The sequence below is a fragment of the Sus scrofa genome, chromosome 6 (assembly GCF_000003025.6).
Source record: "Sus scrofa isolate TJ Tabasco breed Duroc chromosome 6, Sscrofa11.1, whole genome shotgun sequence".
NCBI classification, from domain to species: Eukaryota; Metazoa; Chordata; class Mammalia; order Artiodactyla; family Suidae; genus Sus; species Sus scrofa.
The window spans coordinates 54,581,068-54,599,341 of NC_010448.4; the positions used below are offsets into that span (position 1 = coordinate 54,581,068).

At 53.4% G+C, this 18,274-nt stretch overlaps 1 protein-coding gene across 7 annotated transcripts; it reads left to right on the forward strand.

Annotated features, from left to right (window-relative positions):
- On the forward strand, positions 36-18,126 carry FCGRT (Fc fragment of IgG receptor and transporter). Of its 7 annotated transcripts, XM_021093552.1 has the most exons (8): positions 71-182; positions 1,760-1,875; positions 9,271-9,357; positions 9,669-9,920; positions 10,048-10,323; positions 16,072-16,344; positions 16,990-17,106; positions 17,636-18,122. In XM_021093552.1, exons 1-8 carry the CDS (start codon positions 172-174, stop codon positions 17,713-17,715), a joined length of 1,212 nt encoding a protein of 403 aa, XP_020949211.1. In that variant the 5' UTR covers positions 71-171; the 3' UTR covers positions 17,716-18,122.

Sequence of the window (18,274 nt, forward strand, 5' to 3'; positions counted from 1 at the left end):
CCTGCCAGAGGAAGTGGGGCCGCATCAAAGAGGGCAGGAAGGGGCAGGGACGGGTCAGGAGGGGGCGCCGCCCCGAGCTGCCGCCTGCGAGCCGCCCCACCCGCCCGCCCGCTCCGAGAGGGACAGAGACCCCGAGGAGGGTACGGGGCCCAGAGAGAGTGGGGACCAGGTATGGAGGCGAGGTAAGAGATTCAGAAGTGGAGGGACAGAGACCAGAGGGATCGGAGGCCGCTCCCGAGCCCCCACCAGCAGGTGTTTCCGTTTGGGGTGGGGCTGCCGTGTTTACAACAACAACAGCCCAGCTCCCCTGCTTCCTCCCAGCAGGGTGTTGCTGGGCGTCTCCTTGGCACCCCGTCGTCAGGCTCCCTAGTCTCAGGTGCAGCCTGAGTGTGCCTGGTGGGGACACCTGATAGCCCCGGTGGGTCATTTTGCAAAAATCCAAGGAGAAAGCCCCCAGGGCTGTAGCAGTTCTTTGGCCAGATGAGTGGGGAGAGCACTGTACCTGCCATTCTTGGCGCCCTGTGACAGCTAGAGATAGAGCTCCTAGCCCCTGTCACAGCCTCAGTGCATCCCCTCTGCCTGCACCCCCAGACGCTCCCTCCTCTGCGCCTTTGCCCTGGCTGTGCTCCCTGCCCGGAACCTCTAACCCAGGCTTCCCCCCAACTCCCTCCCTCATGTAGCCTGATTCTCGCCAACCTCCTGTCACTTGACAAAACCTCCAACCCTCCCGATGACCCTTCCCTGCCTAGTGGTCCTACAGACACAGGAAACAGTGCTTTATGGCGTACGCTTGGCTTGTGCCAGTCCTTTGTGGTGCTGCGTGATTCTTTGTGTACCAGCTGACCACTAGAATACTGGCTCCAGAAAGGCAGGGGCCCCTGCCTCCCAGGCGCCTGGAACTAGTTCCAAGCTCAATCCCCACATTCTCCCAGGCTGGGCTTGGCTCCTCGTGTCACCTGAAAACTGGGTTCCCCTCTTGGTGGGTGTTGAGCCCAAGGTCACAGTCAAGCCAAAGATTGAGAGAAGGAAGGACTTCTTGTTCGCAGCAAGTAAGGAGAACACTAGAAATCTGTCTCAAAGCAGTGTCACCCTGAACAGCAAAATTGGGGAAGTTTTGTCTTTTTGTCTTTTTTTGTTGTTGTTGTTGCTATTTCTTGGGCCGCTCCCGCGGCATATGGAGGTTCCCAGGCTAGGGGTTGAATCGGAGCTGTAGCCACCGGCCTACGCCAGGGCCACAGCAACGCGGGATCCGAGCCGCGTCTGCGACCTACACCACAGCTCACGGCAACGCCGGATCGTTAACCCACTGAGCAAGGACAGGGACCGAACCCGCAACCTCATGGTTCCTAGTCGGATTCGTTAACCACTGCGCCCCGACGGGAACTCCCAAAATTGGGGAAGTTTTAAGCGAAGAGGCCACGCATGTTTATGAAGGGACTTGGGCAGAGGAGACTTCAGCTTAGAACCAGGGCAAAGGTCAACAGCGCTTTAGCTGACTGGAGTGGGGAAGGTCAGCATCTTCAAGCTAACCTCGACCTCCGCCTGGGTGGGGGCCCTACTTCCTGCAGAACTCAGACTATCAGCTGTCTGGGTCCTCTGAGGAGGAACTCTGTTTCTGAACTAGTGTTTCTGGGCTGCTTCTCCTTTGCTCCTGCCTTCCCTTCCTTCCCTGAAGATCGTTAGTTAGTCCTGTTGAAGAACAAGCATGGTGGCCAGGCTTAGATCACAAAATGGCTCAGGCCAAAATGGCTTCTCTTAGGTCAAGAAAGCCGTGCCCGATTCTCTTTCCCGGGGACTCCCTAACCTGTCGGCTTACACCACGTCTCAAGGCGCAGAGTAACTGGAAGCAGGGAACAGGCAGAGAAACCTCCAAACGTAAGCACGAAGCCTGCAGGCTGGAGTCCAAAGTCTGGCCCTGCCACACCCAAGCTGGGTGACCTTGGGTGTGATTTACCTGGAACCACAGAGCTTCAGTTTCCTAATCTGTAAAATCTTACTTCCCCGCCCCACGGGGAGGATGAAGTAGACTCACAAGTGTTCCTGGGGTAGAACCAGTCCTAGTTAGTGGTATTTAGGAAAGTAATCCCGGTGCGGTCCTGAGCCTATTGTGAGAGAAAAGCCCAGTGAGGTCTGGGCGGGCCCAGGGACAAGAGTCTTTGGCAGGTGGCCCCAAAGGTGTCACGTGGCTGTGGGATCCTGGGTCTACTATCGCAAATCCTGGTGGTTCGTGACGGATCTTGAGACTCAACATGCTTCTGGGATGTTCTGTTGCATGCCTCCTATCCGAGGCCCCAAGGGCCATTTCCCAGGGAAATTTGCTCCAAGCACTGTTTCCTGGTTGGGGGGGGTGGTCCTGGGCTCTCATGATGCAGGCGTCGGGTCTGTTAAAGGAAAACAGGGTAGATGTTGGCTGTGTCGTAATGTGTTGTGGCCTCGCATCTGCCGCAGCAGCAGGCCACAGGAGTATTTGTCTCTTTTCCGGGGTGGGGGTGAGGTGGGAAGGTGCCCGTGGCATGTGAAAGTTGCCAGGCCAGGGACTGAAGCCACGCCATAGCAGTGACAACACCGGATCCATAAGTGCTAGGCCACCAGGGAACCCTCCGCCTTTTTTTTCTTTTTTCCTTTTTGTCTTTTGTCCTTTTAGGGCCGCTCCCGCGGCGTATGGCAGTTCCCAGGCTAGGGGTCTACTTGGAGCTGTAGCCACAGTCTAGCCACAGCCATGGCAACGCCAGATCCGAGCCACACCACAGCTCACGGCAACACCGGATCTTTTTTTCCTTTCTTTGTCCTTTTTTAGGAGTATACTGTGATAGCCAGCCTGGCGAGCATTGTTTCAGCCCCGGTGGTGGTCTGTTATAGGGGCCTAGGAATAATGGGTTACAGCGGCGCCTCAGGGTCTTGTAACAGGTCCTGTTGGTGGTTGCAGCTCCCCCATTTATACCAGAACCAGCCCGTGGGTATTATGTGTGTGGCAGGTGCCTGATTTCATTTAACTGGCCCTGAGGGCTGAGTGGAGTCTAGGGAGGTGGGATTTGAGTGGCTTTGTGTGTTTGAGCAGCCCTGCCCTGAGCCCATCGTGGGAAGACCTTGGGGTCTAATATGACAATAGGTCCCAGTTCTATGAAACAGCAGAGAGCCACAGATTGTTCCAGGGGTGATATAGATTCTAGCAGGAGACCACAGGCATTCTAGAAAGTTTTAAGGGAGTCCCTTTCATGGCTCAGTTTAACACATCTGACCAGGAACTATGAGGATGTGGGTTCAATCCCTGGCCTCGCTCAGTGGGTTAAGTATCCGGTGTTGCCGTGAGCTGTGGTGCAGGTTGCAGATGCAGCTCGGATCTGCTGTGGCTGTGGCTGTGGTATAGGCCGGCAACTGTAACTCCAGTTCGACCCCTAGCATGGGAACCTCCAAATGCCGCAGGTGTGACCCTAAAAAAAAAGTTTTAGGGGCACATCCACCCAGCCCAGGGTTGTTCATTTGGCTTCATTCATTCTGCAAATGTTTCCTGTGTTGGCCCCTGGGGATGCCAGAGTGAATGAGACAGATTCAGGACCTGGTGTCTGTGAGCCTAAGTTCCTCAGCAACCCCGGGGACCTTAACAGCATCCTGGGGTGGGAGAGGAGCCCTGAAGGGAACAGGTTACTGCTGTGCCCTGCTGTGTGCCCCGGGCCAAACCTTTGACCTGTTGAAGCCTTTCTACTTAGGTAGGTACAGTTATTATCCCATTTCACAGATGAAGAAACTGAGGCTCAGAGAAGCCCACCTGGAAGGGGGAGAATTTGGTTGTGAACTCAGGTGTGATTGCTACGGGGGAGGGGGCACTACGGGGTAGGTGCAGAAAGAAGGGGTGAATGTCAAGGCAGAGATTCAGGGTGACAACTCGGCTGCCTGGAGCCATTTGTAGTACCTAGTGCCCAGGGGCCAACTTGGCTTCATGGATGAGCTCCCCACGCTGGTGGAGCAGCTGTTTGGAAGGGACCATGAATAGTTCATTTAGAAGTTGGGACAAGGAGGGGGCTTCCCTTTGTAGCTCAATGGTTAACGAACCCGACTAGGATGGATGAGGATTTGGGTTCGATTCCTGGTCTTGCTCAGTGGGTTAAGGATCCAGCATTGCCATGAGCTGTGATGTAGGTCCCAGATGTGGCTTGGATCCCAAGTTGTTCTGGCTGTGGTATAGGCCAGCAGCTGTAGCTCAGATTGTATCCCTAGCCCAGGAACCTCCATATGCCATGGGTGTGGCCCTAAAAAAAAAAAAAAAAAAAAAAAAGTTGGGACAGGGAGTTCCCTTTGTGGCACAGCAGAAATGAATCCAACCAGTATCCATGAGGATGCATGTTCAACCCCTGGCCTTGCTAGCAGGGATCCAGCGTTGGTGTGAACTGTAGTGTAGGTGGCAGATGTGGCTCAGATCCCGAGTTACTGTGGCTGTGGCAGAGGCTGGCAGCTGTAGCTCCAATTCGACTCCTAGCCTGGGATCCTCCATATGATTCCAGTGGCCTAAACAAAAAAAAAAAGAAGTTGGGAAAGAGACCCGACCCCATGCTTTCCTTTGGCAGTGGCGCTGCACAGTAGCGCCTGTCCTAATGGGCTTTCGATTGCTTTATGGTGGACCCCTGGGGACATGATAGTAGGACCCCCAGGGATCTAGAGGGTTAGGCAGGGATCCTTAGGACAGAGGACCCTGGGGAAAAGTCAGGAGCCAGCCAGCAGATGCTGTATTATTATTATTTTTTTTCCATTTTTGGCCACCCTGAGGCATCTGGAGTTCCTGGGCCAGGGCTCAGACATCCAAGCCGCAGTCAAGACCCAAGCTGCAACCTCGACCCAAGCCACAGCCTCCACCCAGGCCGCAGCTGCCAGCAGTGCTGGATCCTTAACCCACCGTGCCCGACCAGGGATCAAACCTGTGTCCCGGTGCTCCCAAAACACTGCCAATCCTGTTGTGCCACAGTGGAACTCCTTTTTTTTTTTTTCTCATAGCAGATACTATAAATGGCCCCTGAAGACAGTAGGACCTTAGGAATCCCCTAAGGATTCCTAGTGGGCATTAAGGGACCTTGAGGGTTTTTTCTTTTGGAGCAGGAATGAGGGACCATACCGGGGATGTTCCAGTCAACCTCTGAGATGCCTCGTGGCTAAACCCTGAGGCCATTCTAACAGGAAGGAGAGGAGGCTGAAATGGGGACTTGACCATGGCCTTTTACTAATTTATTTATTTATTTATTTAATTTTATTTTTTTTGTCTTTTTACCTTTTCTAGGGCTGCTCCTGCAGCATATGGAGTTCCCAGGCTAGGGGTCGAATCGGAACTGTAGCCACCGGTCCACACCAGAGCCCTAGCAACGAGGGATCCGAGCCACATCTGCAACCTACACCACAGCTCACGGCAATGCCGGATCTTTAACCCACTGAGCAAGGCCAGGGATTGAACCCGCAACCTCATGGTTCCTAGTCAGATTCGTTAACCACTGAGCCACGATGGGAACTCCACTAATTTATTTATTCGGTTGTTCCTATGGTGTATGGAAGTCCCTGGGCCGGGAATCAAACCTGCACCACAGCAGCAACCCAAGCCACTGCAGTGACAATGCTGGGTCCTTAACCGAATGAGCCACCAGGGAACTCCCTGAGGGCTTTTATTTTTCTTTTTTCCTTTTTAGGGCTGCACCTGCGGCATATGGCAATTCCTAGACCAAGGGTCAAATCAGAGCTGCAGCTGCCGACCTACAGCCACAGCAACACCAGATCCGAGCTGCATCTGCAAGCTATGTCACTGCTTGCAACAATGTCAGATCCTTAACCCACGAATGGAGGCCAAGAATTGAACCCCCATTCTTTAAAATGAGAGCCCAGGAGTTCCCACTGTGACTCAGTGGGTCAAGAACCCGACTAGTAGCCATGAGGATGCAGGTTCGATCCCTGGCCTCGCTCAGCAGGTTAAGGATCCGGCATTGCCATGAGCTGTGGTGTAGGCCGGAAGCTGCAGCTCTGATTTGACACCTATCCTGGGAACTTCCATATGCCGTAGATGCAGCACTAAAAAGAAAATCATAATAATAATCATAATAAAAAAAACAAGAGCCCAGAGGCTGCTGGAATGGTGATCTGGAGACATAGCCAGATCCCAAGGGACATAGAGGGGACAGCTGGGCATGGCAGATTCCACAAGTTATTTTAGGACTCAAGGGACATGGAAGCAGGATCCTCCAGCATCATTGTAGGAAGAGCCTCAGGGTGGCTCTTAGTGGCTATTCTAGCAGGACCCAGGGAGAATAATGAAAATGCATGGTGATCCCTTCCTAAGGTGGACACAGATCTACCATAGCTTTAATGGTTAAATTCATGTGTCATCTTGGCCGAGCCACAGCGCCTGGATGTTTGAACAGTACTCTGAATGTTTCTGCGAGGTTATTTGGGGATAAGATCTACCCTGAAAGCAGTGAGCTCGGAGTAAATCAGACTCCTCACCATGATGTGGCTTGTGCCCCCACCAAAAGAATTTTCTTAACAAATGTGGCTGCAGAATTCCCATTGTAGCTCAGTGGTATCGAACTCGACTAATATCCATGAGGGCAGGGGTTCAATCCCTGGCCTCGCTCAGTGGGTTAAGGATCTGGCGTTGCTGTTGCTGTGGTGTAGGCCAGCAGCCACAGCTCCAATTTAACCCCTCGCTTGGGAACTTCCATATGCCATGGGTTCGGCCCTAAAAAGACAAAAAAAAACCAAAACATTTTTTTTTGACTACACCTGTGACATGTGGAAGTTCCTGGGCCAGGGATCAAACCTGCACCACAGCAGTGACAATGTCCGATCCTTAACTTGCTGAGCTACCAGGGAACTCCAAGACTGCCTGCCTTTAGACGTGAACTGAAACTCTTTCCGGAGTCCCCAGCCTGCCAGCCTTCCCTATCAGATTTTGAATGCGCCAAGTGTCCACAATCACATGAGCCAATTCCTTATAATAAGTCTCTTTCTATATATATGCATACATCCTGTTGATTCTGTTTCTCCAGAGAACCCTGACTAACACATCATATGACCTAGCGAGTCCACTCCCAGCTATATATCCAAAAGAACCGAATGCAGTGATTCCAAAAAAATCCCCAAAAAGTGAGGGGGTACCCGTCAAGGCTCCTCAGAAACGAATCCGGCCAGCATCCATGAGGATGTGCTTTCGATCCCTGGACTCGCTCAGTGGGTTAAGGATCCAGCATTGCTGTGAGCCGTGGTGTAGGTCACAGAAGCAGCCTAGATCCAGCATTGCTGTGGCTGTGGTGTAGGCCCACAGCTATAGCTCTGATTCGACCCCTAACCTGGGAACCTCCATGTGCCGTGGGTGTGGCCCTAAAAAGCAAAGCAAAAAACAAAACAAAACAAAAAATGGGAGTTTCCATTTCCGCTCGGTGTGTTAAGAACCCGACTGAGGTTCTTATCAGGGATGCAAGTTCAATCCCTGGCCTCACTCAGTGGGTTAAGGATCCGCATTGTTATGGCTGTGGTATAGGCTGATATCTACAGCTTCAGCTGGACCCGTAGCCTGGGAACTTCCAGATGCCGCATGGCATGTATTGCTGTAAAAAGGAAAAGAACAAAAAACAAATTGCACACACACGCACGCAAACACACACTCAACTTAGACACAGATGTTCACAGCAGCATTATTTACTACAGCCAAAAAGTGAAACGACCCAAATGCCCATCAGTTGATTAATGAATCCACAAAATGTGGTTGATCCAGACAATAGAATATTATTCACCCATAGAAAGAAATTAAGGGAGTTCCTTGGTGGCTCTGTGGTTTAAGGATCTGGCATCACTGCTGCGGCTCTGACTACACCTGTGGTTTGGATTTGATCCCTGGCCCAGGAAATTCTGCACGACCTAGGCGAGGCCAAAAAAGAAATGAAGTTTTGACACATGGTACCACATGCATAAATCTTGAAAACAGTATTGGACATGGTGAAAAAAGCCAGACACAAAACGGCACCATATTGTAGGATTCCATTTCTCTGAAAATCCAGAAGAGGCAAATTCCTAGAGACAGAACGTACACATCGGTGATTGCCAGGAGCCGAGGGGAGCAGCGGGGCTACTTAAAGGGGTACGGGGTCTCCTTGGGGATGATGAAAAGGTTCTGGAACTAGGTAGTGGCTGTGGTGGCACAACAGAGAAGGCACTAAATGTCACCAACAGGAACGCTTTTGTTTTGTGCATTTTACCGCAATAAAACGGATGAATGGAAGCATTATAGCGGGAGTGTGGGCTGCGGGGGTGGGTGGGGGGGTTGGAAGAGGCCCCCAAGCACGAAGGTATATCAGGACTCTGTTACTGAGGTCCTATCAGAAGCTATCAAAGTACCGCAGGAGCACTTTAAGGGTACCCTGGGGGAGGGGTTCAAAGGAGGAAGTGTGGAAGTATCTGGAAGACTTATCACAGCAGGAGCCAGTGAAGACCTGGGGGGGGGTGCTGACGAGGTAAGAAGGGGGCCTGCGCCGATCTCTAAAGGTGGGGCTCCGATAAGGTTGACTCCCAACGTTGTCATGAATTTGCTGGATCGCCGGCACCCTCGAAAAACAAAACAAAACAAAGCCCCCAAACAAAACTCAAACCAGGGAGCCACAAAGAAAGAGACGGGGGAAAAAAAGGACCCAAGTTTCTAGAGAGAGGCTGAGACCAGCTCCCGGCTGGGCCCAGGGCCCGGGGTGTGCCCTGCAGCTGGGGGGCGGGGTTGGATATTCCCGGAGTGGAGGCGCCTCTCCGGACAGGATGTGAGAGAGGAACTGGGGTCTCCAGTCACGGGAGCCAGCTGGGGCCGCCGGCGGGAAGGGATCGCGGCTGCTGTGAGCGGGGCTGGGGCCCCAGAGCCTGGGAGGCGAGGGCCGGGCGCCGGGTTCTCGGCTCTCCAGGAGGAGGGAGCCCCGGGTCTGGACCTTTGGGTCGGAGGGAGGAGGGGCGGGCGGGCGGGCGGGCGGGAGCCGAGGACTCGCGGGTCCGAGGGAGGAGGAGGAGGAGGAGGAGGAGGAGGAGGAGGAGGAGGAGGAGGAGGAGGAGGAGGGGCCGCCTCCGCCGCCTCCCGGCCTATCCAGACTCTGTCACTCATTAACCCCGACGGAGCAAACGAAGGGGTGAAAGTTCATCGGGGAGGCGGGCCTTTCGGTCACTCTCCGGGACAGGAGCCCCGGAGCCCGCCGCCGCAGGGACTGGGGGACGCAGGGCGGGGCGGGGCGGGGGTCCCAGGGAGTCACGCGCCCCCTCCCGCCCCAGGTCTCCCGCTCAGGATGCGGGTCCCCCGGCCTCAGCCCTGGTGGCTCGCTCTGCTGCTCCTCCTGCTGCCCGGAACGCCGCGCGCAGGTGAGGGGGGCTCCGGGGCCGGGGCGGCCGGGCACCGGGGAGGTGCCGGCGGCCGGGAAAAGAGCAAAGGAAGCAACATCCGAGGCCCCGCTCGAGCCGGGCACTTCCTCCTTTGCTTCCCTGGGCTTCATCGCCTCCTCCCTCTGGCGGTGTGTCTGGGAAGCTCCCGGCCCCCCTCGCTGGGTCGCTGGCCCTCGGTCTGCGTGCGGCGCCCGCTGGCTGCCTTGGCCCCTCCGTCCGCGGTGCCGGCTCTTCCCCCTCGGGGCGAGGGTCACTGCCCCATCCGCCCCCTCCGCCCGTGTCTCCCGCAGACAACCACCGCTCCCTCCTGTACCACCTCACGGCCGTGTCCGCCCCCACCCCGGGCGCTCCCGCCTTCTGGGTGTCGGGCTGGCTGGGGCCCCAGCAGTACCTGAGCTACAATAACCTGCGCGCCCAGGCGGAGCCCTACGGCGCCTGGGTCTGGGAAAGCCAGGTGTCCTGGTACTGGGAGAAGGAGACCGCAGACCTGAGGAACAAGCAGAAGCTCTTTCTCGAGGCTCTCAAAACCTTGGAGGAAGGAGGTGGGCCTGGGACCCCGGGGGCGCAGGCAGGGGACGCGGGCGGGCGGCCTGGGTCCTGGCTGGGAGGGAGGCGGGGGGCTGTGGCCTCGGCGCCTGGGCGCGGCTCACGCGGCTGGCGGCGCCCCAGGGCCCTTCACCCTGCAGGGCCTTCTGGGCTGCGAATTGGGCCCCGACAATGTCTCGGTGCCTGTGGCCACGTTCGCCCTGAATGGCGAGGAGTTTATGAAGTTCGACACCAAGCTGGGCACCTGGGATGGGGAGTGGCCCGAGGCCCGGACCATTGGCTCCAAGTGGATGCAGGAGCCGGACGCGGTCAACAAGGAGAAGACCTTCCTGCTCTACTCCTGTCCCCACCGGCTGCTGGGGCATCTGGAGAGGGGCCGGGGCAACCTGGAGTGGAAGGGTGAGCAGCCCCCTGAGGGTCCCGCGAGGCCTCTCCTTCCCGACCCCCTGGCCTTCAGTCTACCCCCTCCTCCCGAGCCGCGTCCCAGGGGGTCTTCCTCCACGCCCAGCTGCCCCTCAGCCTGGCCCTGAGGCCCCACGCGGCCTGACCTCTGTCCCTCTCCTGACGTTTCTCCATCTGCTCCAGACAGAATCACCCAGAGTCCCTTGAGCTCCCAGCAGCCCTCCCATTCCTTCATCTTTGCCAGCTCCCCTGGTGCCAGATGCCACCGGCATCAGGTTCCCCTCTGGCCTGTGAGGTTTCGCTTGCCTCTTTGGGACGCCCACAGTGACCTCTGTTACATATACAGCACATGTCACTCTGAGCTATAATTACACCCATGTCTAGAGAGTTCAAGGGCTGCAGTTAGAGCTCTTTCCTCCTCATCGGCCCCCACATGGCAATTCCTGCTTCCGTCTCATCTCCGCCCTCATTGCAGACTCTCCTCCATTGCAGTCAGAGAAATGTTTTAAAAACCCTAAACGCGGAGTTCCCTGGTGGGCTCAGTGGGTTAAGGATCGACATTTTCACTGCCGTGGCTTGGGTTGCTGCTGTGCCACGGGTTCAGCCCCTAGCCTGGGAACTTCTGCATGCCACAGGCACAGCCAAAAAACCCCCACAAACCAATAAATGAGCTCCCATTCCGCCACTACTTAAAAGCATCCCATAGATCCCCACTAGTCTTAGGCTAAAATCCAAACTCTGCCCAGAGGCCTGCAAGCCCCAGATAATCTGGCTGCTTTCTGCTACTGTAATTTGACAGTGGCTCCAACTACAGTGGACTTCCTCCCTTCCTCCCGTATGCCAGGTTCTTCACCTCCACAGGGCCTTTGCACCTGCTGTTCGCTCTGCTTTGGATTCTCTTCCTTGGGATCCTACCATGACTGGGTCCTTCTCCTGCTTGAGATTTGACCTTGGATGTCAGCTCTCCAGCAGAGACCTCTGACCACCCTGGTGAAACGTGCCTCTCTCCCATCCCCATTAATGTCTCTCGTGCCATTGCTTTGTCCACGCCTTCCTTCATTATAGCATCTTTCATTTTTGTCTTTTTTTTTTTTTTTTTTTTTTTTTGGCCATACCCACAGCACATGTAAGTTTCTGGGACAGGTATTGAACCTGCGCCACTGCAAGAATGCAAGCTGCTGCAGTGACACCATCAGATCCTTAACCCACTGAGCCACAAGAGAACTCCCTTTTTTAAAAATTACTTAATGAATTTTATTACATTCATAGGTGTACAGCAATCAATACAACCAAATTTTACAGCATTTCCATCCCAAACCCTCGGGGCATCCCCCCACCCCACAACCTGTCTCCTTTGGAGACCATAAGTTTTTCAAAGTCGAGAGTCAGTATCTGTTCTGCAAAGAAGTTCATTGTATGCTTTTTTTAAGATTTCACATGTAAGTGATGGTATTTGATGTTGGTGTCTCATTGTCTGACTGACTTCACTTAGCATGATAATTTCTAGGTCCATCCATGTTCCTGCAAGTGCCATTATTTCTTTCCTTTTAATGGCTGAGTAATATTCCATTGTGTATATGTACCACATCTTCTGGATCCACTCCTCTGTCGATGGACATTTAGGTTGTGTCCATGTCTTGGCTATTGTACATAGTGCTGCAATGAACATTGGAGTACACCTGTCTTTGCGAATCGTGGTTTTCTCTGGAGAGATGCCCAGGAGTGGGATTGCTGGATCCAATGGTAGTTCTATGTTTAGTTTTCTGAGGAATCTCCATACTGCTTTCCACAGTGGTTGCACCAATTGACAATCCCGCCAACAGTGTACGAGGGTTCCCTTTTCTCCACATCCTCTCCAGCACTTACTGTTTGTAAACTTTTGGATGATGGCCATTCTGGCTGGTGTAAGGTGGCGAGAACTCCCTTTTTTTGTCTTTCTGTTGAGGTGTGACTTACCTACCTCAAGTAGTGGCTTGGTTAATTTTTATATATGCCTATGTACCTGCTCTCTGCATCAAGATCTAAAACGTTGGTGGCGGTCCCATTGTGGCTCAGTGGGTTAAGAACCCTTCTAGTATCCACGAGGATGTGGGTTGGATCCCTGGCCTTGCTCAGTGGGTTAAGGATCTGGCGTTGCTGTGAGCTGTGGAATGGGTCACAGACGCGGCTTGATCTGGTGGTGTAGGGGTATGTGGCTGCGGTGTAGGCTTCAGCTGCAGTTCTGATTCAGTCCCTAGCCTGGGAACGTCCATATGCCGCAGATGCGGCCCTAGAAAAGAAAGAAAAATAAATCTATAAAACATTGACAGCACCTCAGGATCCTTCCCTGTGACCCCTTACATTCCATATCCCCCAAGCTAACAACCCTCATTTCTGTCACCATGCCGTTGCTTGACTTTGAACTTCATGTAACTATGAGCATGTGCACTTTTTTTCTTTCTTTCTTTTTTTTTTTTTTTTTGCTTTTTAGAGCTGCATGTAAGTGGAATTCTTGTATCAAAGTGTAGGCATAGGAGTTCCTGCCATGGCTCAGTGGTTAATGAATTTGACTAGCATCCATGAGGATGCAGGTTTGATCCCTGGCTTCGCTGAGCCGGTTAAGGGTCCGGCGTTGCCTTGAGCTGTGGTGTAGGTCACAGCCATGCCTCGGATCCTGAGTTGCTGTGGCTGTGGTGTAGGCCGGCAGCTGTAGCTCCAATTAGACCCCTAGCCTGGGAACCTCCATATGCCTCGGGTGTGGCCCTAAAAAGACACACACACACAAAAAAAAGCGTAGGCATAGAATTAGTTCCAGGAGGTAGTGCTAAACATTTTCTCAAAGTGGTTGAACCAATTTTTTGCTTGCTCCATGTATGAGAATTCCAGTTGCTCCAAGGGCTTGCCAGAATGTGGTATTGTCTGTCTTTAATCTTAACCCTTCTATTGGGTGTGTAGTGGTGTCTCATTGTGATTTCAGTTTTCATTTATCGGATGATACATGAAAATCAGGTAAATGATTTGATGACTACCAAGGTTGAGTACTTTGTCACATTATCAGACAGGTGCCCTCTTTATTAGCTGTTTGAATAGCTGTTTGAATCTTCTGCCTTTTTTTTTTTTTTCTGCTTTTTAGGGCCACACCCATGGCATATGGAGGTTCCCAGGGTAGGGGTCCAATCGGAGCCACAGCTGCCAGCCTTTGCCACAGCCACAGCAACCCCGGATCCTTAACCCACTGAGCGAGGCCAGGGATCGAACCCGCAACCTCATGGTTGCTAGTCGGATGCGTTTCCTCTGCGCCACAATGGGAATTCCTTTTGCCCATTTTTGAATTGGAATTTTTGTCTTTTTTTCTCATTGGAGTTCTTAATATATACTGAATATGAACGTTGGATCTGTCAGGTGGTTCTAGGGGAAATAACTCCTCTCCGTCTGTCGCTTGTCTTTTCACTCTCTTGATGAAACCTTTTGATGAACAAAAGTTCTTAAGTTTTGGGGGGCTGCGAACCCTCAGCATATGGAAGTATGGACATTTCCAGGCTAGAAGTCGAATCAGAGCTGCAACCTTCCCCACAGCTCACGGCAACGCCAGATCCTTGACCCACTAATTGAGACCAGGGATGTAACTGCATCCTTATGTATACTAGTCAGGTTCATTTTCACTGCACCACAACGGGAACTCCCTAAAAGTTCTTAATTTTAATGAAGACTAATTTACCGATCTTTTATTCTGTAGCACTTTGGTGTGTTCTTTTTAAGAAAACTTTCCTCTCTCAAAGTTACAACGGCATTTTCCTATGTCTTCTTCTAGCAGCTTGACTGATAAATAGTTTCCATATTTAGCTATATGATCTGTCACAAGTTCATTGTGTAATGGAGTGAAGTGAGGGTGCAAGTCCTTCACGGTAATCAACTTGACCCAGCATCATTTTCTTTTTTTTTTTTTTTTGGTTTTTATTATTTATTTATTTATTTGTCTTTTTAGGGCCGCACCCACGGCATATGAAGATTCCCAGGCCAGGGGTCAAATTGGAGCTGTAGCCCCTGGCCTACACCACAGCCACAGCAAGGCCAGATCCGAGCCACGTCTGCAACCTACACCACAGCTGACAGCAATGGCAGATCCTTAACCCACTGAGCAAGGCCAGGGATCGAACCTACATCCTCATGATACTAGTCTGATTCGTTTCCGCTGAGCCAGGATGGGAACTCCTTTTTTTTTTTTTTTTTTTTTTGCTTTTTAGAGCTGTACCTGAGGCACATGGAGGTTCCCAGGCTAGGGGTCTAATCGGAGCTATAGCTGCTGTCTACACCACAGTCCCAGCCACACAGGATCCAAGCCACATCTGCGACCTACACCACAGCTCACAGCAAGACCAGGTCCTTAACCCACTGAGTGAGGCCAGGGATCGAACCTGCAACCTCATGGATCCTAGTCGGATTCGTTTCCGTTGCGCCACGGCGGCAACTCCAACCCAGCATCATTTGTTGCAAGACCATCATCCCTTCATCCCCGTGAAGTGCAGGGAAGTCTTTTTCCTAAAGTAAGTGTAGATCTGCTTCTAGCCTCTCTCTTTTCTTTTTCACTACTTTCCTTCTTTCCTTTTTCTTTCTTTCTCGTCTCTTCTATTCCACTGATAAACTGGACTGAAATTGAGCCAGGACCTCACTCACTTGATTAATGTACCTTTATAGAAAGTTTTGACATCTAGCAGTAAAGTTCTTCAGCTTTATTGCCTCGGTTAGTCTATGTCATTTATATCCTCATATACATTTATGTTTGTCGATTTCTGCCAAAAAAGATTCTGTTAGGATTTTTTTTGGGGGGGGGCTGCACCTGTGGCATATGGAAGTTCCCAGGCTAGGGGTCGAATCAGGCTCAGGCTGTGGCTGTGCCACAATAACAGCAACATGGGATCCTTATTCCACTGAGCAAGGCTGGGGATCATAGCAGCAGCTCCAATTCTACTCCTAGTCTGAAACTTCCATATACCACAAGTGCAGTCCTAAAAAAAAAAAAAAAAAAAAAAAAACATTTCTTCTTGGGAGTTCTCTGGTGGCCTAGTGGTTAGGATTCGGCACTTTGACTGCTGCAGCTGGGGTTCAATCCCTGGTCTAGGAGCTGAGACCCTACATCAAGCTGCTGCGGGCCAGGCCATGCGGAAGCTGCGACACATGGAGGTTCCCAGGCTGGGGATCGAATCGGAACTGTAGCTGCTGGCCTACACCTCAGCCACAGCAACGCCAGATCTGAGCCGTGTCTGTGTCCTATACCACAGCTCACGGCAACGCCAGATCCTTAACCCACTGAGGGAGGCCAGGGATCGAACCCGCGTCCTCAGGGATGCTAGTCGAGTTCGTTACCGCTGAGCCACGACAGGAACTCTCTCCCTTTCATCTCTACACGTGCAAATATTCATCTCTCTCCCCTCATTAGCACATGAGCTCCATGAGGACAGGGACTCTTGTCGGTCTTGGTCACTGCTGTATCCCTTGTGCCTAGAAGGGTGCCTGGCCCTTGGCAGGTGCTCAGTACGTGTCCCTGCAGGAAGGAACGCGGTGCCTGGGTTGGGCGTCTGCACCGGCGAAGGCCCCTCCCCATCGCTCTTACTCTCCAGGCTCCGCACAGCGCAGGCCGCGTGGGGGCGCTGCCGGGTAACGCGGAAGGGAGGAAGACCTCTGGGTGTCCCCCTTCAGCCCTGGACTCGGCCGGCCCCGGGGGTCCGGGGGCCTGGGGCTGAGACCCGTCGGCCTGTCTCTCTGCAGAGCCGCCCTCCATGCGCATGAAGGCCCGACCCGGCACCGCGCCGGGCTTTTCCGTGCTCACCTGCATCGCCTTCTCCTTCTACCCACCGGAGCTGCAGCTGCGATTCCTCCGGAACGGGCTGGCGGCTGGCTCCGGGGAGAGTGACATCGGCCCCAACGGCGACGGCTCCTTCCATGCCTGGTCGTCGCTAACAGTCAAGAGCGGCGACGAGCACCACTACTGCTGTGTGGTGCAGCACGCGGGGCTGGCTCAGCCCCTCACCGTCGAGCTGGGTGAGGTCCCGCGGAGGGAGGGCGATACGCCCTCCTCCTGGTTGCCTTTTTCCCCTCTGCTGCGGCCGTCCTTTCTGAGCCCGACCGCCTTCCAGCCCACTGCTGCCAGTTCTCCTTGAGCCTGACTGCTTTGAGCCCCACCACTGCCAGTTCTTCCAAAGCCTGACAGCCTTTTGTCCTGTGTTGCTGGTCCTCCCCAAGTCTAACTGCCTTCCGTCCTGCTGCTGCTAGCCTCACCATCTGGCCAGCTGTTAAACCACTCTGGGAAGTCCTCCGTAAGTCTGACCACCTTCCGTCCTTCTGCTGCTGACTAGTCTTCACGGAGTCTGGGCGCTCGCTGTCTGCTGCTGCCAGTCCTCTATGAGTCTGATGGGCTGCTGCTCTGTGCTCGCCCCTCCTCTCCAAGCTGGACCACCACCCACCCTGCTGCTACAGGTCCCTCGAGAGTGACTGAGACCCCTTCTGCCACGGCTGGTTTTGACATCCAGCCTGGGGGCTTTCTAGATCTAGAGCATCATCTGAGTGGCCTCTCCTGGACCCACACCCACTCCCCAAAACGTGGTGTTGAGATCTCTGAGGTTGGGAGGGACTGACTCAGATGTGGTGGAGGGTCCATTAAACATCTCACAACCTCTCTGGCTGCAGAATCCCCAGCGAAGTCCTCCATGCCAGTGGTTGGAATCATGGTCGGCTTCCTACTGCTCTTGATCGTGGCTGGAGGAGGAGCTCTGCTGTGGAGGAGGATGAGGAAGGGGCTGCCAGGTGTGGGACGGGGAGAGGGAAGTGCCTCCGTGAGAGGGACGGAAACCCCAAAAAAGAGGGTGACACATTCCTGGGGGAACAGGGATCCAGACAGAGAGAGACAGAGACTTAGAGAGACATGGGGACAGAAAACTGGCAGGGAGTTCCCTTCGTGGCTCAGTGGTTAACAATCCCGACTAGTATCCATGAGGATGCAGGTCCGATCCCTGGCCTTGCTCAGTGGGTTAAGGATCTGGCCACGCTGTGAGCTGTGGTGTAGGTCGCGGATCTCACGTTGCTGCGGCTGTGGCGTAGGCCGGCAGCTGCAGCTCCAATTCAACCCCTAGCCTGGGAACGTCCATATGCTGAGAGTGTGGCCCTAAAAAAGAAAAAGAAAAGAAAGAAAACTGGGGGGGAGAAACAGACAGAGTGGGATAGAAACCTTCAGAGCAGGACAGAGGCAGGAACAGATGCACACACCTGTAGGGGAGGGGCGGATACCCAGGGGATTTCAAGATTCTGACGACCTCCCCTTCTCCTCTTTCCTCAGCCCCTTGGATCTCTTTTCATGGGGACGACGTAGGGGCCCTCCTGCCCACCCCCGACCTGGCCAAGGATGCTGAATCTTAGGATATGAATGCATTCCCAGCAACTGCCTGCTGGTCCCCCATCCTGGCTGCCACCAGCTACTGTAGTCAGGTCCTCTTCATGCTGTGAGACCTCCTGGAATCCTGGTATTTCTGAGCCTCTGGAAGGAGCCGGATGTCCTCCCTCTGGATTTCTCCTCCTGTGGTCTGCCTCAGTTCCCCCTCCTGATATACATGGCTGTATTCCACCTCCACATATATAACACGGGTTTGGGCCTGACTCTTTGTGTTCTCATTGTTTCACCTTTTAAGGCAATCGTGGGGGGAATTAAATGGTATAAGCCTTGGGCTTCAAATCTCTCCAGAGGCCAACTTGCTGGCATGGTGGAATCTGCCAATTTTATATACCAAGTCATGTGTTTTTAATTAATAAATTTCACAAATATTTACCGAATGTTTACACTGTGTCAGGCAATTTGAGGAATCCTTGGCTGGAGTCGGATTTGACTCCTTACTGGAGCGGAATAGAAAAGGTGTCTCCTCTTTGAGGGAAAGGAACGACTCTCCTCTGCCTCTTCTTTCTTAAAACATGCGGACAAAAG

What these genes read in the sequence shown, in the direction of transcription:
- FCGRT (XM_021093552.1), top strand. An exon ending in GCCCGGAACGCCGCGCGCAG is followed by an intron (nt 9,358 to 9,668) that starts GTGAGGGGGGCT and finishes TGTCTCCCGCAG; the next exon opens with ACAACCACCGCTCCCTCCTG. An exon ending in GCCCCTCACCGTCGAGCTGG is followed by an intron (nt 16,345 to 16,989) that starts GTGAGGTCCCGC and finishes CTCTGGCTGCAG; the next exon opens with AATCCCCAGCGAAGTCCTCC.